At 47.7% G+C, this 24,102-nt stretch overlaps 3 protein-coding genes and 1 non-coding gene across 4 annotated transcripts; 3 read left to right on the forward strand and 1 right to left on the reverse strand.

Annotated features, from left to right (window-relative positions):
• The first annotated feature begins 6,007 nt into the window (after nt 1-6,007).
• On the forward strand, nt 6,008-13,924 carry LOC127770632 (uncharacterized). Its single transcript, XM_052296424.1, has 4 exons — nt 6,008-6,475; nt 10,866-11,141; nt 11,897-12,034; nt 12,131-13,924. The coding sequence occupies exons 1-4, from the start codon at nt 6,116-6,118 to the stop codon at nt 13,673-13,675; spliced, it is 2,319 nt and encodes a 772-aa protein (XP_052152384.1). The 5' UTR covers nt 6,008-6,115; the 3' UTR covers nt 13,676-13,924.
• LOC127772370 (U6atac minor spliceosomal RNA) lies at nt 11,439-11,562 on the forward strand. The gene has a single exon (XR_008017362.1). It is a non-coding gene; the product is annotated as a U6atac minor spliceosomal RNA (small nuclear RNA).
• A 195-nt stretch (nt 13,925-14,119) lies between the features above and the next one.
• On the reverse strand, nt 14,120-16,965 carry LOC127770633 (uncharacterized). The gene is made up of 8 exons (XM_052296425.1): nt 16,622-16,965; nt 16,232-16,375; nt 16,021-16,136; nt 15,635-15,726; nt 15,256-15,277; nt 15,118-15,186; nt 14,517-14,585; nt 14,120-14,441 (listed from the first exon to the last, which is right to left on the reverse strand). Exons 1-8 carry the CDS (start codon nt 16,809-16,811, stop codon nt 14,361-14,363), a joined length of 783 nt encoding a protein of 260 aa, XP_052152385.1. The 5' UTR covers nt 16,812-16,965; the 3' UTR covers nt 14,120-14,360.
• Nucleotides 16,966-21,080: 4,115 nt separating this feature from the next.
• LOC127770690 (PTI1-like tyrosine-protein kinase 3) lies at nt 21,081-23,881 on the forward strand. Its single transcript, XM_052296501.1, has 7 exons — nt 21,081-21,446; nt 21,780-22,015; nt 22,084-22,210; nt 22,334-22,613; nt 22,755-22,887; nt 23,419-23,505; nt 23,627-23,881. The coding sequence occupies exons 1-7, from the start codon at nt 21,326-21,328 to the stop codon at nt 23,741-23,743; spliced, it is 1,101 nt and encodes a 366-aa protein (XP_052152461.1). The 5' UTR covers nt 21,081-21,325; the 3' UTR covers nt 23,744-23,881.
• The last annotated feature ends 221 nt before the right edge of the window (nt 23,882-24,102 follow it).

A 24,102-nucleotide genomic window follows, 5' to 3' on the forward strand; every position in this document is an offset into this window, starting at 1 on the left:
TCTTTTATCTTTGGTGTCCTTTTTGAAGTCTAGAGTACTCCATAATTACCATGGGCCACACAGGATTATATGATGCTTGAAGCTTGGTTTTGGTCCATGTATATGCACAATAGGTACATCATTTATCTAATTTTTGAGAGAGATGTTCATATCAAAGTGCAACCGACCAGTTCAATCAGAAAAAGAACACATTCGAGACAAGGTTTGCAGTAGTGCAACCACCTAAAAGGAGGAGACAGAGAGTGAGAGATGGGTGGGAATGATAGGAGACATTGGGGCAAATATTTTGTCGTCTGAAATGATATTTGCTTGAGCTTGGTGTAAGGAAAAAAAAGGAGGGGCATTTGCTTAGCCTTGGGAACTTTAGGGCACAAGCAAACATGAGTAGGGTACTCCTTGAGGCTTTATGTCCTTCGTTGCACTTTTCTTTTTGGGCACACCCTTCCTAGTATTGTATGAGCATGGCGGTCACTGGCCATAAAGGAGCTACTCCATAGGAAAGCCAAAGGCAGGCATTGCCCTTGTTTATTTTCTCCATGTCTGAAGGACTGGAATGGATGGACCTTATCCATGGGGAGAATGAAGCTTCTGGTGTGTTTTGTACTTGTGTTGCTTGTCTGAAACTGAAGCTATGCATTTTAGTTTGCATTGCGACTTCCTTTGGTTCCTTGAATCACAAAATCCTGCTTATGTTTGACATTTAAACATTACAAAGATAAACATGCTGCTTTTATAAGCTTTCATACTCATTCTCACCCAATGCCGTCCTCGGCCTGGGTTTTGGTCAAGTGCCAAATGGTTCCTTCTCTGTTGTGATACATATTGTAAGCAAAAGCACGAAGCATCATAGAAGTACTTAAAAGTAATCTTGCGTACGAAGCCTATGTTTTTATTTAATCCAGGCAAATTTTGATTAGTTCAATGGCAATGACCAAGAACAGCTTAGGTCTCAGAGGCTAGCGCCTGCCTAGCAACAAACGGGTCTCGACAGGAGTTGAGCTTGGTGGCTAACCATTTCGAACATGGCTAGTTGGAGAGGACAAGCAATGCCTATCAGTTATAATATCAAGCTACACATGACTTGAATTGGTTAGTGAACACATCATCACCGTCCTATATATCCCAAAAATGTACTATGTGTGATTATGTGCATGAATATCCTCAGCCCGAAGCTCCTTGTGGCACATGGCTACAAGTAATGTAGCCTCCCAAAAAATGCACAACACCCCAGCTAAAACCCTAGAAAACGGCAGCTAGGATCGATGCTCTATTACCTAGAGAGTAGTAGCTACCTAGCCATCTTGCCAATGACAAGGAGATAAGGCCTTTGAACTGTTTGTTGCACACATAATAATTGGGTATGTGCTCGAGGACTAGCAGTTCTTGTTATATGTATCTGCGAGCAATTTGTTGGTATATGCATGGTTTGGTTGTTTTTGGACTGAAGCATCCTCGACTCCTTGTACAGGTTTCTCACTGTTATCCCCTCTTGCTCCTGTCTAGACAGTGCGCTGAAATGTGCATATGCATCTCTTGGTCGCACGTGTAGTCCTATCAATCCTGCCTGCTTGCAATCCAATATATATGCGCTGCCAATATTTTCATCCAGTTGAAAAACCATACTCCATGTATTTCATACAACAGTAGTACAAGGTATCTTGAAAGAAAATGTGAGATTGTTAGGGTATGATGTTTTTTTATTAAAAAAATGGAGAAGAAAGAAAAGTATAGTCATGCTAGCATTTGGTATGCTTGGCTGGAAAGGATCCAATAAATAAATAATAACGATACGCCAAGTACCTGCAGCTTAAAACACTGGATTTTCCCAACCATTGGACCGATTTCTCAGTCAGCCTTAAGCCTGCCCTTTCAACGTTGCTTCCTCGAAGATTCGGACCGTATCTATCGATCGTGCACCTAATGCAACTATGCGGTCGTGGCAGATTAACAAACTGTAAATGCTACCTGATAGCCGCTGCAACATGTCAACATGCATGGATGCAGTCATGCTCATGATGATTCGATCCACCCATGAGCTAGCTAGCTAAGGATTTTGGCCTAATACACATGAATACCACTTGACTTAACAGAAAAATTTGAGTAGCTAAAGCACGCAATCCATGCATTGGCCGCACCTATTATGCATTTCTTTTTTGCTCTAACCATTCATCACTACATTGTTAATACTATTTTTATTTATCCGTGCAAGCACTTGAACAATTCTCGTAAATCACGGCCTTCCAATTGGAGACCCAGTAATCGATCGTTGAATGCTGCGTGACTCCGGACACAAGCAAGCAGACGATTATGATCCTTCCCCTAGCAAGAGTTGACTCGTGCCAGTTTCTGCCACGCTGCAAAAAAACCTGCACAAAATCACCCTTCTGTTCCATCACATAATCTGCACTCCTTTTTTCACTTTCTACTGACTCTCCGTACTCGACAGTTACTAGTACTACCATAGTGTGTGTGCATTGCTGAGTGGCGACCTATCATCTCTTCCATTTCACACAAAACCAAGGAAACAGAGCAACCAACCAGATCGAAATACGTGATGAATTGCCTAGACACTCGACAGCCTTTCTCCCTTTATTTTTTTCCCCTTTTCTTTTCGTTTCCTCTTTTCTTTTTCCTCTCGTTGGTATAGCACACTTGTATGTGTTGTTGATCTTGGTCAGGAAGAGAGGCCGAGAAAATCTTCACCGGAAAAGAAGCAGAGAGAAAGCGAAAGGGTAAAAAAAAAAAAAAGAAAGAAAGAAGTTGCGCCATGCACGGATCGACCAGATGGGTTACCGGTACGGCGCAGCCAGCGCTTGTCTCCTAGCTCTCACACTATTTGCATGCACGTTCCTCCTCAGATTGTGATCTCTAACCACGTAGAGTACTACGGAGTACTAATTTAGTTACTCCTACTAAACAAGTGGCCGGCACTTGATGCTACATTAACACTCCAGCTTACTACGCATCAATGCACGAGTATAATAGAGATCAGTACAGTATAAAATGCAGCTATACAAGTATTTGGTTCGATCGGGCAAAGGGCGAGCTCTCCGAGGCTTGTTTTTTTGGGGCGCCTCGATACACCCTTGCCGTCGCCATGCCGTCGAACACCGGCAAGTGCGTGTATGGAGTACTTGACAAGTTGACAACTGCAAGTAGGTCGTGTAGTTTCCCATCGGAAACGACAAAGGCAAAATGGCCTAGCTGTACGTACGTAGAGCCAGACACGTAGGAGTAATGTATAGCTAGATCAGCACACATGGCAACTGGGTGCCATTTTACTACTCGACCTGTAATTAACCGGCCCGGGTTACACTTCCACCTGAGAAATGCAGGCACCGTGTTGGTGTGCATTATTTCAACTTTGCTGATGAGCAAAACGCTCTAAATTCAGAGTAGCAAACGAAGTTGGTGTCAACTGTCAAGAACAAAGAGACCGAAGAAGAAAGAAAAATGTCAGCAGGAGTACACGACGAGAGAGAGTAAAGTGGTTTTTTTAATTAAGATATGTATTTTATCTCTGTTTCTGTTAGTATACTTTTTTAAAACTAGTAAACGGTGTGTTTTGTGAAAACTTTCAAATATAAAAGTTATTTTAAAACTTAGTTAATCATGTGTAAATGACTTTCTTATTTTTTTTCATGTCCTAACATGAAGTTTATCTTCATTAGACCAGAACACCAACTAAAGCAAACTGTCTCCATGGAGAAAACAGCCAAAGGAGCAACCAGAGAGGGGAGCAGCGAACGCAGGCATGATCACGAGATGTGGGAGTACGTACATACTTACACGTACCGCCGCTACGACAACATCACCATATCCTTTCTCCTGCCAACTCCATCCGCTGCCGCAGGGGCGCAGAGGCGACCCGTTCCTAGCTTCCTCGGCACCGGCTTGACTCCTTCTCGCTCCCTCGATCGATCTCCTGGACTCTGGATGGACCACCTGCACGGCCAGGCCGGATGCAGATAGCGCAGCAGGGCAGGGCAGGCAGCCCGGTGGTAGGGATTGCAAAAAACAGAGGGCGACCGCGGCTCCGGCACGTAGTACTCCCCCGGCCCGCGTTACAGCCACGGGAAAGCACGTAGTACTCCCCCGGCCCGCGTTACAGCCACGGGAAAGCACGTAGAGCAGCAGCAGCAGCCTGCATTCACTCATACGGGATCGGCTCTGGTAGCGATCAATCTGACGCATCGGCAGGCGAAACCCATACTACGCTCCAGGCTCTCCAGAGATCGATCTGGGTGGTAAATCAGCCGGGCTCCAGAGAGCCTGTAGTGGCCGGGGTAAACGAGCGAGAAATACGTGCTGGTACTACTGGTAGTATAGGTGGGGTAAAAGGTGAGCGAGACGAGTGAATGAGTGGGTGCTACTAGTAGTACGACTGTGTAACTGTCCGTATGTATATCTACTAGGGAGTAGTTTTTACCCGAGCGTAGTAGAGCAAGTCTAATAATACAGCCGACCTACTGGTTATAAGGTTCTTTATAGTTTTCTCTTAGCTTATCCAAATAATAGTAGCCCTTTACAACTAATACAAGGTCCACTTGTCACTCTCAGAGTTTATTGGTTATTGTGTTCAAGCCGACTGTAATTTTATAGCCTGCTTCTTTTTCTCTCTCCTCCATCTCAGCATTTAGCCTGTTTATAGCCTACTATTATACTCTCTCCGTCCTATAATATAAAGGGATTTTGACTTTTTGCTTGCATTGTTTGACTACTCGTCTTATTAAAAAAATGTGTGCAAATATAAAAAACGAAAAGTTATGTTTAAAGTACTTTGGATAATAAAGTAAGTCACAAATAAAATAAATAATAATTCCAAAATTTTTTGAATAAAACGAATGGTCAAAAAGTGCAAGAAAAAAAGTCAAAATCCCCTATACTCCCTCCATCCCTAAATGTTTGACGCCGTTGACTTTTTTAAACATGTTTGACCATTCGTTTTATTCAAAAAATTTAAGTAATTATTAATTCTTTTTCTATCATTTGATTCATTATTAAATATACTTTTAGATATACATATAGTTTTACATATTTCACAAAATTTTTTGAATAAAACGAATAGTCAAACATATTTAGAAAAGTCAACGGTGTCAAACATTTAGGGAATGAGGGAGTATTATGGGGCGGAGGGAGTATACATTGTAAAACTGTAAAACCGGCGTGACGGGAGGAGGACAGACACGCGGCAGCTTTTGTGGCGACAAGTGTGTTTGTTTTCTTTTCTGAAATCCCAGCGAAGGCGGCGGCACCCGCGCCACGCCAGCGGGAGCAAAGCAGCGCGGAGTGCGGGGAAAGAGCGATCGACAGACAATATTGTGAGGCCCCTTCCCCTAGCCTTGCGCCGGCGGCAGCGCCGGCACCGGCTTTTTTTATCGGGCGCCACGTCGACCGCGACCGCCAAGCCACGTATAGTAATGTACTGCATCTCCTCGTCCCCGCGACGCGAATCGCTCGTGCGCCGCGCGCGGTGCGGAGCGGGCGGGCGGCCCGCCCGCCGCCTCACGTTTTCGCGTGGTTGCGCCGCGCCGCGCCGCGATTTGCTAGGCCGTGTGCGAGTGGTGTGGTCGCGGCGCCCGGCGCGCGTGGTGGATTCAACCGAGAGCCGCTGAGCCGGGGAGGCGCCGAGCCGTGAGGTGAGGAGAGAGTGATGGATATCACGCCAACGCCATCACGCCCGGCCCACCATACTAGGGGAGGGGCCCACGCACCCCTCCACGTATGCACGCACCCCCTTTTAGAGCAGGTACAATAGCAGGCTATAAGACTGGCTATAGTTGAATTGAAGATAGTAGTTGGCTATACTATTGAACTTGCTCTTACCCCACCGGAGCAGCAGCACATCCCCGCTTACAGGTGGGCCCCCGTATTTGCACCTTTCAGTTTCACCCACGCGGTAACTCTACCGTGCCGGCTTCCTGTTGTTGTTGCTCGCCGAGAGCGACCGAGTCCCCACCTATATATTGCTCCGTCCCGTCGCGCCCTGCCGCTTCAAGTTTCCCAAGGAAAAAGCTCAGAGTCGCAGCCGCACAGGGAGATCGCGGAGCGAATAGGGGGGAGAGAGAGTGGAGGAGGAGGAGAGGTTGTTGCCCTTCGAGAAGCTCTCCTAGGGATGGCAGTGCTGCTGCGGCCGGCGGCGGCGATCGCCGGCGGGCGGCAGGTGTGGCCGGTGGCGGAGGACCACCACCGGCAGCTGCGGGACGAGGCGGAGGCGGAGGCCGCGTCGCAGCGGCTGGTGGAGGCGGTGGCGCGCGGGGACGCGAGGGAGGCCGGGGAGCTGCTCGCGTCCGGCCGCGCGGACGTGAACTACGCCGGGGTGGTGTGGCTCAAGGCGCGGCGGGTGGCGGAGGCCGCGCTGCGGGACGGCGCCGCCGCCGAGCTGCGGGCGGCGCACGAGGAGATCCGCGCCGACGTGTCGCCGCTCTTCCTCGCCGCCGGCAACGGGGACGCCGCGCTCGTCCGTGCGCTGCTTGTGAGTGCCCTCCCCTGTTTCCTGCTCTGTTCTACAACTTCGCCGCATTACTATGCTCTGTTCGTCGCATGTTGAATGCTCTCGTTTGGTGCGGTTTGAATGCTTAGCCATTCTCGTTTTTGTGCATTCGAACTGAATACGTCGCATTCCCCCCATAAAATTAGCGTCTGGTGTCGGTGGCGAAATGGCATAAAATTTGCAGAGCTCGAGCACATTTACCATCAATTTAGTTCTCGGAAGGAAGCACTGAACACTCATGCTTCTCGAAATTCACTGAACACTAGTTTCATTTCTCCTGAAGCATTCGAGTTGGTGGAAACCTTGGACGACATTTCAAATGGGCTTAGCGGGCACTGCCAAGTGCCATCTCCACACCCAATAGGTGCTAGATAAAAGTTGCCCACTGTTCAGTCTAATGATCTCTTTTTTTTTTTCATGGTTGCTCAGGTAGTAGTATTGTTTTTCTATGTGCCCATGATGATTTTAATGTACTGTATAAATGCACGCGCTAGACAAATATCATCCTTTTTTAAAAAGTTTTATCGCCATTTTTAATAAGCCCAAATTATGAGTAGAAGTAGGACTTGTTGGAAAGAAAAAATAAGTATACTTCCAAACTTCGCTAACTTTTATTGTCGCTCTCTATGATATTGGAACTTCTTTTCATTTTTTTGGTGGGAAACCATAACGGAAAAAGTTACTCATCATGAGATATTTTCCAAAGTTTTAGACCGAATTATGTGCTTCTTTAGCAAAGTTTTTTTTTATAGGCATTAGCAAAATATTTTTATGAACTTGTATTTTTACAGTTATACTACTATTAGTTTCTAGAAGGTAAGTTACCAAGTACCAGCCCCGCATGGCTGCAAATCTGCAATGGGACCATGCTTTGCATTGCAGATTTGCAGTTCGTTTTTAATGCGTACGGACATATTTGTTCTATATACCGATGATAAAAATCTGGAATTGGGACAAGCAAATAGGCAGGGAAGCTTCCTGGGCACTCTTTATTGTCTAGAAATACGTGTACGCATTGATCAAGGTGTACACGCATACATACGGTATAGTATGCCTGTATTTTAGTACCAGTACCATCAAAAGCATTTCCTATTAGCAAATGTGGTTTCGAAGCATTTCCTATAAGCAAATGTACCATCAAAATGCATTTCCTATAAGCAAGGATACGATGCTGTGCGCGCATTTCCTATTGGCGAATGTGGTTTCCAAGCATTTCCTATAAGCAAATGTACCATCAAACGCATTTCCTATAAGCAAGGATACGATACTGTGCGCAAGTACCCTGCTAAAGATTCTGATTTCCAGTAACTTCTCCCTGCTGCTTCCAGCATCATGCATGCTGCGACTAGAAGGTAAGCCTAATTATATACACTGCGTGAGTGAGAGTGTTTTTAGCTCGAGAGGACTGGTGCTTGGGGGACGGGTAGATGGGTTTGACTTTACCTGACCAAAGCCTCTTTGTTTACTGCTGCTGGTAATATAATGAATCATTCCTTTAGCAAAATTGATAATGTAATGAATCTGTGTAAGCATCAGAGGGCACTGGTGTTAAGTACTCCTCCATAGTGTACCGGGCTTAAGTACTTAAGTACCAGCTCAACGCTTTGGTAGAAACCAATATATTCCCCTCGTGAGCTTGGTCGGGGGTGGGATCACGTGATCTGCTTGGCTCTGCTGTTCCGGTCTCCCCTCGTTTGATCTCTCCTGTTGATGCAGGAGTACTTACTCCCGGTAATCTTGAGAGTGTAGTTACGCTTTGGTGCTGGATCCTATGGTACTTTGCATTGGGCCCTGTCACCCTAATCACACTCACGACTCATTCAACCCCCTCGGGGTCCCACATGCCCGTCACTCTTGTGATCCTGATCGCGTCACCGCGATCGGACGGCTAGGGGTACTCTCTGACCATCGGAGAAGTAGTGTGTTGGTGGATGATGGCTGACGAGTGGAGAGGTGTGGTGCGCGGACCGGGTGATCCGCCGATGTCATGGGGCAGCATTGAATTGAATGGGAGTGGCAGGGGACTAGGGGAGTGGTTTGCGCTGCGACGGGGCGTAGGGGAGCAGCCGGGCACGGCCATGCGTGTACTTCTTCTTCTTGTTTTTTTTTTGCCTTGCAGGCAGATGAGCTCGCACGGGCCACGGCCATGAGGGCCTCTGTACGACTGTACCGGCGCGTTCCATGGCCTCTGCAAAAGATCAATAAATGCCATTGCCAAGGACGGCAGCCACCATAGCCGTGGCTTTTATCCCAAAACGCATAGGAGGTGAAAATGTGGAGGATCTTTTTTTTTTTTCACAGAGGAAAAAAGGATTGAAGAACCCGTTTGGTGAGCATGAAATGCATGTATGCATGTCATGCTAGCTGTCCATCACTAATCATTGCTCCATGCACTCTCTGATCTTCATTTTGCGGGGCCGCCTCTTCTTCTTGGAACGTCACCCTGACTCCCACAGGCCACAGACTGTGGAATCAGCCATGAACTGCTCATCAATAATCACCTCTCAATGCACTCTTTGTTCTGCATTTTGCGGGGTCTTCCATCCTCTTTTCTGCATTTTGCGCCGGGGTCTTCCATCCTCTACACTGGAATATCTCCCTGTCTACCCACAGTCCATAGACTGAACTGACTCCGAGAGTCCGAGGTCAGGTGGCCATCCAAAGGCCAGCGTCGCTCGGCAGCTCAGCTCATGTCATGTCTCCCGGGCTCTGGCCATGCGCAACATCATCAGTGAGTTCACATGTTCTGCACCTGGGTACACAGCCAAGTAACCGGATCCGATGTCCGCCGCTTCCAATACGTCCAAGCCGCACCAGCTGTATTTGATCACGCCTTAGAAATGAAAAACCCAACTCCTCACCGAAGTATAGCCCCGATCTGGCCGCGGCCTCCTCCACGGCAGGCAGCGCCAAGGACCTCCCTATTAACTGACAGCAACGCGCACGTCGCCGCCCAGGTGCGACGCATCGATGTGTGCCCCCACACCGGCGCCTGATCGATCGGCTGGGCCGACGCGGGTACGGATGGATGGCTGCTCCTTCGCTCGCTCTCCTCGCGCACCCCGTATGTGTGGACGGTGTCGTGTTCTTCTTTGCCCTGTAGCCATCTGCTTCCCCTGCCACCGGCCGGCCGCGCGGCCAGCTGTACCCTCCCTTGCTGCTGCACGCACCTGGCGCCCATGCAACGCACAGCGCCTCTCGCGTACGGCCCGTGGGGGCTTCGCCGATCGGGCATCTGCGTATGCCGGCAGCTGCTCAGCCCCGCGTGTGCTCATGGCCTGATGGCCCCCGGTGGAATATTGATGGTGGCATGGGGATGCCAGTGTGCCACGTAAGTGCTGTTTGAGAACATCACCTCGGTTCAGAGTTTTCAGAGTGGTAAATAGCAGCATGCACAGCACTGTACTCGTGGTGGTACGACGAATTTATTGTGTGATGAGAATCCTGGATGTGGAATTGAATGCGTCTCGTCTTGTTGTCCGATGGATCTTGATAAAATGCCAAGGGTTGGTTAAGCAGGAGTTTACAATTTGTATGATGTGTCCTGATGGTGGGATCATCAGAATCAGAATGTAGGAGTAGCAAGGACCAAAGGACTAGCATCTTTTATTTCTGAGCCTGCATTGTTCATTTCTTGCTCCATTTGTCTTTCCGTGAACTTCATTTTCTCTAAGAGCAAATGTTCAAGGATGGGTAGTTAAATATTCTTATATATGATGTTGAAAGAGATAAATGGTTCCAGTTTAGATAATTTTCAGTTAGCTGTGGCCAACTACTGTATTCAGCGAGGCTGAGCTGACATTGCGGTGAAACCACACATCAAGATTTCATATATCGATGGATAGCATCACCCTGCAGAATTTTGACCAGATTCCTTCTTCCAGTAGGAGGCCCCTTCTGTCTCTTGCTATATGAATCATGGCACAGTGCCATTGCCACAGGACTTGCACAGACTGGCTAGCCAGTCCATTGGTTACCAAGTCTCCACATCACCGACCTGACCAGACATAGTAGTAACAGCGACATTTGTTACTCGGCCAGCTATGTTTCCAAGTCCCGATGGCTGTTGTTGTGCCCTGTTCTGTGCTACTGTGTTGGTCCATCCTGATGGTACCCCTTATCCCGCGGTGTGTGGAGCAATGTAGGTGAAAGAGAGAGCATGCGGTAAAAGGAGAAACTGTACTAGGCATATCAGTTCTTGTTTGCTGAGTTACTGTCCAAAATCTGATAAAATTGTTTGATCAACTTGTGCTAACATTATCGTTTTGGCTATGTTCATATCATTACAAGCAGAAACTTGTGTCTAGAGCAACCAGAAGTACATTCTTTAGCACAGTCTAATGTTTGGCGCAAATGTGCATCGCTCCTGCAGGCGAAGGGGGCGGACGTGAACGGCAAGGTGTTCCGTGGGTACCCGGCGACGGCCGCGGCGCGGGAGGGGCGCGCGGAGGTGGCGGCGTTGCTGGTGCGCGCCGGGGCGTCGCAGCCGGCGTGCGAGGAGGCCGTCGTGGAGGCGGCGCTGCAGGGGCAGGCCGCCCTCGCCGTCATCTTCATGGGTTCCGACCTCGTCCGCCCTCGCGTCGCTGTGCACGCGCTCGTGTCGGCCGCCGCCCGCGGCTTCGTGGACGTGGTGGACTCGCTCATCAAGGTAAGTGTGTACTTTGCTCCATGGCTTCATAGCCTTCATGCATCTGTAGAGACATCGTTCTCGTTCCATGAGATTGCGCGATTAAAGATGTGCAGGACGATTTGATCCCCGATAGCGAGCGTTGCGGGTGGTGTTGTACTGTTTTGCAGAGTCCAGATGCTGTCGAGCCCAGTGTGCCTAGTCACATGGGCCGTGGCCCATAGGGAGAAGCAGATAGCCGTGTTGTGGTTTAGTCCCACCTCGCTTATTCTTGCTCGTTTGCACTGATTTATAAGACGAAGCGGTAACCCAACTAGCGTGTTCGTAGAAAGGAGAGACGGTTGGCATCTCCCCTGACAGGGACGGGAACAGTCTTAGGACTTTCCTCCAGCACATTGCGGTTAAGGCTACCCGCTTCGGCGGATCTTACCCAAATTTTTTTGCATCCGTGCCCTTCAATTTTTTTCCCATTTGCACTTGCGTCCTTCAAATATTTTACTTTTGCACTTCGTCATCTGTGCCCTTCACATGTTTTTCATTTGCACTTGGGTCCTTCAAACATACTACTTTTACACTTCGTAGTTCGTACACGGTACACCTGTGGCATTCACATGTTTTACATTTGCATCTGGGTTCTTTAACTTGTACACCTGTGCCCTTCTCCCTTCATATGTTTCACATTTGCAATTCGTTTAGAGTACAATTGTGCCGGCGTTCTTGCTTGAATTAGTACACGACTAAATTGCTGCAGCTAATATCGTCTGATCTTTTCGCAGTGTGGAGCTGACCCAAATGCTACTTCTCGGGTGCTCCTGCGCTCTCTGAAGCCTTCTCTGCATGCCAATGTCGACTGCACGGCACTCTTCGCCGCGATCGTCAGCCGGCAAATCGCCGTCGTTCGTCAGCTACTTCAGGTATGCACCACTCCACTGGTGGCGGGCTGGCAGCACACGCACTTGCTCTTCAGCAGCCGGAGCTATACTAACACCATCTTTTGATCTCATGTCCAGGCCGGAGTAAAGAGGGACACCAAGGTGAGGCTGGGAGCGTGGTCATGGGACACGGCCACCGGCGAGGAGCTGCGCGTCGGCGCCGGCCTCGCGGACCCCTACGACGCGGTCTGGTGCGCTGTGGAGTACTACGAGTCCACCGGCGCCATCCTCCGCATGCTCCTCCAGAACGGGTACTCGTCGGGCGCCACCCATCTCGGCCGGAATCTCCTCCACCACGCCGTCCTCTGCGGCAGCGCCGGCGCGGTGCAGACGCTGCTGGCGTCCGGCGTGGACCACGAGGTGGCCGTGAAGACGTCCAGGAGCTCCAGGTCCAGGCCTGTTCACATGGCCGCGCGCCTCGGCCAGCCGGAGATCCTGGAGATGCTGATTGGCAAGGGATGCGACGTGAACGCGAGGGCGGAGGGCGGCGACGTCGCGGCCATACTCGCCGCGCGCCACAAGCGCGAGGATTGCCTGAGGATCCTCGTGTCCGCCGGAGCGGACGTCGCGCTGTTGAACTCGGCCGGCGAGTCCGCGGCTTCCGTCGCTTGTTCCGGGGGCTGGAAGGCCGGCTTCGAGCGCGCCGTTCTTGGCGTGATTCGGTCCGGGACGATCCCTCGGTCGAGCGACCGGAACGTGTTCTCGCCGATGATGTTCACGGCGCGCTGCGGTGACGCCGCCGCGATGGAAGTTCTCCTGGCCCAGCCAGACGTGGACGTCGACGAGCAGGACGTGGACGGGTGCTCCCCGATAATGGCCGCGGCCAAGGAGGGCAACGTCGACGCCTTCCGCGCGCTCGTGTTCGCCGGCGCCAACGTGAAGCTGAGCAACAAGCGCGGCGAGACGGCCATCGGGCTGGCGCAGCAGAGCAAGAAGAGGGACCTGTTCGAGCAGGTCATGCTCGAGTTCGCGCTGGAGAAGGGCATGCCGGGGGGCTTCTACGCGCTCCACTGCGCGTCCCGGCGCGGCGACACCGCGGCGGTGCGCCACCTGGCGAGCGCGGGCTGCGACGTCAACATCCCGGACGGCGACGGCTACACCCCGCTCATGCTGGCGGCGAGGAAAGGGCACGCGGCCGTGTGCGAGCTCCTCATCTCCTACGGCGCGCGGTGCGACACCCGGACCCCGCGCGGCGAGACGGCGCTCTCCCTGGCGAGGGCCACCGCGGCGTTCAACAAGGCCGAGGACGTGATCATGGACGAGCTGGGCCGCCAGCTCGTCCTCGGGGGCGCCCACGTCAAGAAGCACACCAAGTGCGGGCGCGGCAAGCCGCACGGCAAGTCCCTGCGGATGGTCGCCGCGGCGGGCGTGCTCCGGTGGGGCGGGTCGGGGCGGCGCAACGTGGTGTGCCGGGAGGCCGAGCTCGGTGGCAGCTCGGCGTTCCAGCTGCACCGGCAGAGGCGGGGCTGCGACGCGTACGAGCCCGGGCTGTTCCGCGTGGCGACGGCGACGGGGAGGGAGGTGCACTTCGTGTGCCAGGGCGGCGAGGAGGAGGCGGAGCTGTGGGTGAGGGGCATCCGGGCGGTGACCAGGGCGGTGTACGGCAAGAGAGGGAAGGAGTGAGACGCCCCTGTGTTTTGTTGCTCCCCGTAGGCTTTGGTAGTTCGCAGCGAGCGTGCCTGTAAAGAGTAGGGGCGTAGAGGGAGTGGGAGACCGCGAAGAGTGTAGTGGGTGTGCCCAGCTGCTGGCCTTCAGCTCGAAGGCTGGGTTGGGTACTTGGGTTGGCTTGCCATGATGTCTTTTTGGTTCAGGGGCCTGGAGTTTGTATAGCCTTTGGTGGTTGTTTGCTTGGCTAAAGTTGTTTTAGCTGACTGCTTGTAGTTGCTTTCCCTCTGAAATATCAGTATCATTTCCAAAATTTCACGGTGCGTCTCACCACTTTATCTACTGAGAATTGGACATATAGAACATATAAGCACTGTCAATGTGATTGATCACCCCAAGAAAGGATAGAAGAAATTCTAATGATTTAAGGTAAACAAACTCATCAATGCGCAGTTGCACACATTAGGGTAAACTCATTCTCGATTCGTGAATTCATGAGTGCCTTGCAACCGAATCAATGTTTTGTCACAAGCTGGGCAGGCCGCCCTTGGTATCACACTGTTTCGAATTTCTAACATCATAGTTAGAACGGGCACAAACAAAAAAGATATATCTTCCCGGCTGCTGCAGAATTGCAACCCGTGAACTCGTTGGCATCAAAGTTGTGTAAGGAAAAGAAAAAACTTCTGCCAGATTAACGTCCTCAGTTTCCAGAGATTTCCTTCTCCTTAGCCTTGCACATATCATCTGCTGACTTTATGAACTTCTTGGTCAATTCTTCAACCTGGTACATAACAGGTACATGTTTGTTACCATGTGGACTTCTTTATTTCCAGGACACCAAAATTCAGTTACTCACCTCCTTCTCAAGTCGTTTTACATCATCCTTCGGCATACCAGACGCAGATTTCTTTATCGTATCAAGTGCCTAGAAACAAAGAATAATACAGAATTCAGATATAGTACAATGCATCATCTACTCCATCAGCATTAAGCATTGGATGCACCTAATCCAATTATGATATGATAGTCCGAGAATAAGTGTTTATTCTACATAATGTAGGATGTTGAAGAAACTATATTTGGTGTCAACAATCAGAAGCTATAGAAAATTCTATCTTCAGAACTCTACAATGAGAGTTGAACCGATTTTATAAGATAAATAGATCAGATGACTACTCAATCTAAACTTGTTAAAGTAAAGTAATACTTCCCATTTTAATGGATGGCAAAATGCTATAGAGAAGAGGGTATACAATGATACACCAAAAATTATGTTGCACCACACTTGTCTATTAGATGTCAATTTCAAATGGAAATAAATATCTGTGGTTGTATTAACAAAATGTATGCCTCACACCTAGAAATGCCAACTAAAGGCTTGAAAACATTAATCAACTAAAAATTCTGAACATAGCATAATAGTAATCCAGATCCACCACAAGTTATCGTTTTATTACCTTTTGGCGCGCTCGTCTAATACTTTGTTTGAAATCCTCGGCAGATTTAGTGACGACCTTACACAGTGCCTATATTGTGGATGCAGAAAATAATCAGCATTTCAGCTATATAAAAGAAGTTCAAGTTTAGAATCTCACCTGTATATTCTCCTTTGTCAACCTGGGAGTGCACAAAAATCAAATTAGCAAAAGAAAGAAAATTTAAGAGTAGAGGAATATGCATATCATATACTGGAAACAGAAGAAAAGTGCTACTGAATATTAAGTCCAGCAATTTTGTGGGCCATAGTTAACCAACAGATTAATCGTTGAACCATTTCTACGAGTACAAAATGACCATGGAAATTAACTACATTCTCACATGCTGGTCTACAAGATCCAAGTTGCTGATTTATCAGGTGGTCAGCACTCAGCAGAACATCACTAGCATGGTTGATAAGAAACAATCCAACAGCAATACATGTGGAGTAGAAAACCACAATAAATAATAGTTAGAAACAGTATAGGCGTCACTTACGGTGGGATGTTTGCTATGATCCTGTTGCCATCAGGTGTTGGATTGATGCCCAATGGAGATGAGATGATCGCATGCTCAATAGACTTCATTGACTACACGAGTATACTAGAACAAGTCAAAGGAAGCCCCAACAGAAACCTAAGTACAAACAGCGATCCAATGTAACGCTGTTCCTCCAGAGAGAAAACATATAATAAACACATTTGTACGAAGGCTAGTATATTGGACTTCTGTATAACTTGTGATTAAAATGACAACGACCAAGCATGATATTTTGAGAAAATTAGTCACAATCCTCTACATATAAAATATGGATAAAAAAGAAGTGACAACAAAATCTATTGGTTTGTCAAAGCAACAATTAAGGAAGCAAGAAAAACTCTTACACTCGGATCATAAGGCATCACTGATAGGGTATGTGCATCAAGGACAGAAACAACGGCCAAGCGATTCAACGCAACCTTAACACCTGTAGTCTCCACCATGATGTGATCAAGCATACCTGCAGAAGAAATTCGCCGCATCTTCTGTTCAAGAGATAGAACTATCCGAAGAAACAATGACATGGTAAAGATTGAGATTACGACGATACGGTACCAGGAGAAGCTCTTCCCGTTCGCAATTTACTAAGCTCCCGTGACAATGCAACAACGGCTGCCTCCATCTGCTGAGTTGCAGCAGATTTGACAGTCGGTCCAATGTCAGGAGCATCCTGAACTGTATCGCCTCGACCATCATCCTCTAATCACATACAACAAAACAAATGTGGGTGATTCATCAGAGTGAATGCTTTCATTTAAGCCCTACAAAGCTATGTTGCAAATCCCACGTCAACTGCATTAACCTAATTTGAAAATTATTAACTCAATAAAACTACATCTAATACAAGTAGTAATCGACAGGCAGGAAAGATTTTTTTTTTTCAACAAAAATCTAATGAGGAATGGGGAGTGGGGAGTACACGAGGAGAGCGGATGAATATCTTACTCGATTTCTTCCCCTTCGCGAAGCCTCTCCGGGCCTCCAGGAGGAACAGCTTCGTGGGGGCCAACTCCCCCGCGCCGGCGAGGGATCCGACGGACGGTAGGCGGTGGACGGAGGTGGAAGCGGAGGATGCGGCGGCTGCGCGGATGGAGCGGGCAGCAAGGGCCGCGCCTCGGCGCAGGAAGAGCGCCATGAGATTAGGTACTCGGTTTCCAACTACCAGGGCTTACCGGAGGGTTCAGGGGTTCTTCGCCGGCGAGCGGCGGCGGCGGCGGCGAACGAGGGTTTTGATGGGTTTTGTTCTTCCTTTGCGGTCTCGCAGTTTTTTTTCTTTTTTTAGAACTCGGTCGCAGACTTGACACTTGAGAGATGGGGTTCATCTCATAGAAAGACAATTAAAAGATAGCCAAGTACCCAGGGTTCTTTCTGCAAATATCCCTCGCCTGTCAATCCTAGTCGCCCACTTCTCTATCCAACGGGTAACGGCTGCTCGACGTCCCGTACTGGAACTTTGCAAATGAGTCCCTTATTCTGGGAATTAATTTGGATCGCGGTCTGTGTTTGAGATCCAAAACTTCATGATAAAAGAGTCCATGATGTACGAAGAACTTTCTATAATTTGAACTGAAATCACTAGAAGAACCCTAAAGCTGGATTCATGGATGTCTAGGAGCTAGACTGCTAGGAGTTGTGCCAAACAAAGGTGTCGACAATTGAATTTAGGCCCTGTTTGTTTCAGCTTAAGATTATTGTAATCTAAATTATTAAATCAGATTACTCTAAGCTGGATTATAATAAGCTGATATAAAATAAGCTACGAGTTGTTTGTTTTTCTGGATTATTAGAGGCATCTAAGGGTAGTGGGTTTTTAGCCACTCAATAATCTGGAAAAAGCTCCTCTAGAGGAGATTATTGGATTATAGTAATCTGGCTTATAGATTGTAATAATCTAGCATAATAATCTACTTGTTTGTTTCAGCTTACTCATAATAATGCAGATTATAATAATCCTAAACTGAATCAAACATGGCCTTGGTACTAGTATATACACCATCCGTTCCAAAAAAAAGTCCAATCCTAGCTACGAATCTGGACACATGTGTGTCCAGAGTTTGTTTTTTTTTTTTGGACAGACTAGTATGTAGTATTTGTTCAACAAGGACACAATTCTTTTTTGCTATTTTTGATTTGAATAATCAGCTGCAACACACAAATATTTGGCCAGTATAGTACTCCACTACTCCCTCCGTTTTTAAATATTTGATACCGTTGACTTTTTAGCACATGTTTAAACGTTCGTCTTATTCAAAAACTTTTGTGAAATATGTAAAACTATATGTATACATATAAGTATATTTAACAATGAATCAAATGATAGAAAAAGAATTACTCCATCCGTCCTAAAATAAGTGTAGTTTTGCACTGGTCACATCCAATGTTTGACTGCTCGTCTTATTTGAAATGTTTCAATGATTAGTATTTTTGTTGTTAGTAGATGATAAAACATAAATAGTACTTTATGTGTGACTAACTTTTTTTAATATTTTCATAAATCCTATCTTACTATAAAGTTATCCCCCACTAACTCCTTAAGCTTAACATGCAAATATGCCACATCATCATCCACTAACAAAATGCCATATCATCATCCACTAACAATCATCACATTTAAACATCATGCAAACATACTATATCTTTATAGTTTTTATAATTTAAGAGCATTTCAAATATAAATATGTTAAATTATCATCCAACATAATTCACATAATGTTTCAACGTATATCTTTATTATGTTTTATGATATCCTATATACTTATATAGTTCATCCTCACTTACTTAGTGCTTAAATGATTAATCTATGGTACAAATTATCTTTCTATTTTTTCTCTAATTAAGTCATATCACATCAATTGTTTTTAGCCTTTAGATGATTAATCTACGGTCCAAACTATCTCCCTACTTTTCTTCTTCCATAAAGTCATACCACCTTACTTTTTACATTTGAATCACCATTCTACATACTATTTAAATTTAAATTATCATAAACCACATTAATTTACTTAATCTGATGTTATCTAGTTATCTTTCACGTTATTTTTTCTATTGTTATCATACTAAATTCCCGCAGCAATGCGCGGGGTTTCACCTAGTTTTTCAAATAAGACGGACGATCAAACCTTCGACACGGATTCTCACGGCTGCACTTATTTTGGGACTGAGGTAGTAATAATTACTTAATTTTTTTAGGTGTTGCTATAATTATGTCGACACATTTTGTGAGTAATCACAGTCGATTTCTTGTTCAATTGATCTCCCTTGAGATTCGTGCTACGATTGCAATACCATGTGCATTGAACGTCTTTACGTGTTTCATGTTGCATCGTGAAGCCAATCAATTCAAATTTCTCATCTCGTCAGCATGTGTTTTTATGAAAAAATTACATATCTAATTTCGGGACTTACATATGTAATTTTAGAACTTACATTGTAAATATACTAAAATTACATATGTAATTTAGAGACTTACATATATAATTTTAGAATTTGCATTGTAAATACACTAAAATTACATATGTAATTTAGGGACTTGCAATGTAAATACATGCTGACTATTTTTTGGTGAAAAATATGGCGCCATAAATATAGTTACTCCCAATTTTTTTAATAAGATGAACGGTCAAATATATTTAAAAAAAGCCAATGGCTTTAAATATTTAAGAAACGGAGGAAGTAAAATTTATAAGATATGAAACTGAATCCACTCAAAATTTAATCATGGATTCTTGATTCTTTGTGGCATCTCAACCTTGTTTCCGAGGATTTTGATACTGATGACGAAACTCGTCCGCGTGTCTAATCTGCCGCTGGCCGGTTTCCATGCAACGTGGGATATGAAATACCCCTTGTTGGAAAGGAATTAAGTTGCCGATACGTTGATTGTCCAGCACATTGGAATATGGACAGTGCTCCTAACTCCTAATACTTGTCCTCATCTTTCGAGTGTTAGTCAACTACCGTGAGACATACACAGGACCCAAATTAAACTTTACTTGAACAAGGGTCAGACAACAAATAGGAATGGTCGGTATAAGTAGGCGTGTTAGTCCACCTGGCTGATCGTAGCCTGCCGTGCGTTCGGAGTTCAGATCACCGGCGCTGCCTGGAAAGTCACATACCAGTACAGAATAGTACTCCGGTAGCTGGTATACCGTACGATACCGTCTACGGAGTGGACTATTCCATGTCTCCGTCAAAAAAAAAAAAAAACGCGTACCTATCGTAGATCCTGGCTGATTCGGCCAGTGAAGCCCCCAAAAAACCGAGACGTTTACGACGGCTTCGCGTACGCGCCGGAGAGACGGGCTCCACACCACACCACCGCCCACCGCGTCACGCCGTCGCGTGAGATTGGCTTACATTCCCTGGCCGCCGCACGACTGACGCCCGTGCCGTGCAGCAGCGTGCGCTTCCGCGACGACAAGGGCTCACGCGCGGGGAGCTGGGGAGGCAGGTGGAACCAACGAACCTGCATGCAGGGGGGTTGTGGTCGATCGATCCGCCACCCGCGTGCGGTGCCGCACCGCCGCCACGAGGCCGTTGATAGAGATATGGCCCGCGCGTTGCTACGAACGTTTGCCGTGCCGGTGCCCCGCTGCGGCGTGTTGGCCGCGGCTAGCTCTGCCTGGCGACGCGCACGCACGCATACGCAGACGCAGGCCGAAATAACGTGCAACCGCACGCAAAAGCGACGGTGAAACGGTAACAAGCTAGGCCCCAGACCGGGACCGGACGACGTACGGGTGGATGGAAGCAGCGCCAGCGAGCGAAGCACACGCTTTTCCCCTCCTCTGAAACGCTACGCGTCAATGTAGTCATCAAAGTCTATCGATCGATCGGGATAACATAAGGTAAGGTCATTCCCAACCCAATGAATGATGTCCATAGTATTAAATAAACTACCACCTAAAATAAAAAATGATGTGGCAAGTGAATAAATGAGAAAAGAGAAGAAAAGAGAAGAAAACCATATCTTGCATGTCATAGTTTCTACACAACATCCAAGACATCATGTGAGATAAGTAGCATTAAATTTAAGTATGGAATAGTGGTGTTTGTATTGGAAGTATAATGTCTCGTACTAGTTTCTCGATGATGTGGAGTTTATAAAAATCATATCTTTGTCTTGGGTTAGTAATGGCATAAGATCGAGTAGGACGAATACCGGTGTCCCACCTAGCAAACAGCGACGCTACCGCGCCAACGACAGCGTACTACGTACCGGGCGGTTCAGGGCTTCAGGCTGCAGTGCAAGCCTATCGAGAGCTAATTTGCCCGAGACTTGGTCGTTCAACTCCAACGACTGTAGTAGAGCTGATAGCCGGGCCCCGCTACAAGGGCGGGAAGCAGAAGAAGAAGAAGTCCGCGGCGAGATGTCACGGCGGCTGGGACGACTAAATATCGCCGGTTCACTTCAAAGTCTCGGAAATTTGTCTACTTCCTCTCGCCCTGGCCTCCCTTGCAGCGATATCGTCCACAGGCTAGGCACGAAACTTCAGCAACGCGATCAATCGATAGATTTCCGTGCAATACATAAGCAGGCGACTACTTTCCGCAGCTTAGCCGCCCTCTCGAGCTCGTGCAAACCTACCCCAGAGGAGTTAATTATAGATAGTTAACTCGTGCTGCTTGCTAGCTGATCATCAGTTGATGCCGGCGATGGGGTTGTGGGAGAGCGTGAGGAGCTTGTTCGGGGAGGGAGGCAACGGCTGCCTACCTCGGATTGGGAAGAAAGAGTCCGAGGATCTTTACTCTTATCCAGTGGATCATGGTATGTAATTTTGTTTTTGTCTCTCTGTGTGTGTTGTTGTTGTTTCTTTCTCCATTTTGTTGACAATTGGACCACGTTGCTTTTGGTGCTGAATTCTCAACTGTTTCTCTACTCCGGTTAGCTGTAATTTGATTAGCTCAATTCTGGGATTCTCATCGTGTCTGTCAGCAGGTAGACAGGCCCTCGATATAATCTTTTGCGTTCTTGTGTTCTTTCTAGCTCTGCTTTGATAAGTGATAGTCGACAGTGATTAAACAGGAGACAATCGAGCATTTCTACTAGCATGCGTGAAGGATTAACAGCGAAATCTTTGCTTTTTTCCACTGTGTTCAGAGAAACGGAAAGGAGCGGACCGTGCGGCCGCGGAGGAGGTGGTGACGGTGGAGGTGCCGGAGGTGCCCGTGCGCGAGCTCAACGAGATCACCAACTCCTTCTCGAACGAGAACCTCATCGGGCAGGGCTCCTACGCGAAGGTGTACAGGGTCCTCATGCGCGGCGCGAGGCCCGCCGTCGTCAAGAAGCTCGAGAAGCCGTCCAAGCACGCGTCCAACGTCGTCTTCCTCAAGCAGGTGCGTAGCTCTTCTCGGTGCTTTTTACCAATGCTCACTCTGCTACTACTTACCATATATATCTGCAGCTGTCGGTGGCGTCGCGGCTGAAGCACGAGAACTTCGTCAGGCTGCTGGGGTACACGATCAGCGGCGACCTCCGCGTGCTGGTCTACGAGTACGCCGCCATGGGCACCCTCCACGACGTCCTGCACGGTACAATCTCTACTTCTAAGGATCAGTCACTCCCTCTCATTTTTTTTTTACAACCACGCTTGCCGAACTGCTAGACGGTGTGATCAGCCTGGGACTGAACCATTGGTGTGTCGTCGTGTGCAGGGCCGAGGGACGGACAGGGGTGGGGCGGGGAGGCGAAGGCGGTGGTGAGCTGGGAGCAGCGGGTGCGGATCGCGCTGGACGCGGCGCGCGGGCTGGAGTACCTGCACGAGAAGGTGCAGCCGGCGGTGACGCACAAGGACGTGCGTTCCACCAACGTGCTGCTGTTCGAGGGGTTCAGGGCCAAGATCGCCGACTACAACATGTTCAGCCAGGCCGCCGACATGGCTCGCCTCAACCGCTCCACTCACACCCTCGGCTCCTTCGGATACCAGGCGCCGGAGTACGTGCACGCACGCACACACACAAGCCCAGCTGATCTCTGTCTGGCCATGGCTGATCGATCTCGTCATGGCTTTCTTGTTGTTGGATTGGGTCGTCGAACGATTTTGCTGAAATTTTCGTTGGTTTGGGAATGTTCCAGGTATGCCATGACTGGTCAGATGAACGATAAGAGCGATGTTTACAGTTTTGGGATTGTTCTGCTGGAGCTCTTGACGGGGAGGAAGCCGCTGGACCGGACGTTGCCGCAGGGTCAGAGAAGCCTGGTTAACTGGGTAAGCATTTTTCTTTTCTGGTTTTCACATTTCCTTTTCTTTGTCTTAATCACTGCATTTCCCTCTCAGTTGTACCAGCTAACCCAAAGAACATTAATATATTGGTCACCTACCTCGTCTATTTTCATCCTTGGTCTTCCTTTCTCACCTAAGAAGCAGCTGAAAAGCTTTTTAGTGAAAGATTTATCTGATAGCTAAGCTGTGGAATACCGAACACGTACTTATCAATTATCAAACTGCAATTCGTCTGCCAAATTTCAATAAACCTCAAACCAGAAGCTTCTAGCCCCTTGATTAAAATTTTATGGAGGTCACTTTCCAAAGGCGATAAGACAGTAGGAGATGCATTTGTGCTATGACGCAAGAAACAAATTGCATCCGTTTCTTTCCTAAATAAACAACACAATCCAACGAAAACAAAAACAATGGCAGTACGATCATAGTACTAGTATATCTTGAAACAAAGATGATGCTATCACACAATGTTCAGACTCTGACCTGGCGTATCTCCTGCCCCATTTGATATGCTAGGCAACTCCAATTTTGACTGAAGACAGGGTCCAGGACTGCATCGACCCCAATCTTGGCGACAAGTATCCTCCTACCGGAGCTCTCAAGGTTTCTCTCTTAACTATTCACCTGCATTGCATTTTTGCACCCAACCATTACCATCTCTATCTATGTATCTCTAGTAGGTTTCTACTTCTAACCGTCAGGGTGTGGCAATGTCACAATGCAGCTGGGGAGAATCGCGGTGCAGTGCCTGCAGTACGACCCTACGTTCCGGCCATCGATGGGCACCGTTGCCCGCGTCATCAACTACGCCGTCGTGCGAGACCAGCAAGGCGTGGTCTGATGATCCACGAGGATTTTTTTTTTTTTTTTGCAGTTGTTCATTTTGATTTGTTCGCGTGAATCAACCGTGTATATGCCTTGCGTTGTGCAGGCTAGTTAGACATGCAAGAGATACAATTCTTGCAGTAATAGTTGAAGAGAGACTATATCCAAAAAGCCTCTGGTTGATATAAACTGGTACCGGTAAAACTTTCCCAAAGCTTAGGAGTCCACAGGGGTAAAAAACAGAACAGAAGGCCTTATTAAGGCCATGTGTGCAAGCTAGTTAGACGTGCAAGAGTATGCTAGTAGTACAGTAAATCGCTCAATTTTGGATGGAGTTGTTTCTCTTCTTCTTTTTTCTCCTGAAGATGCATCATC

The sequence above is a fragment of the Oryza glaberrima genome, chromosome 4 (genome assembly GCF_000147395.1).
Source record: "Oryza glaberrima chromosome 4, OglaRS2, whole genome shotgun sequence".
NCBI lineage: Eukaryota > Viridiplantae > Streptophyta > Magnoliopsida > Poales > Poaceae > Oryza > Oryza glaberrima.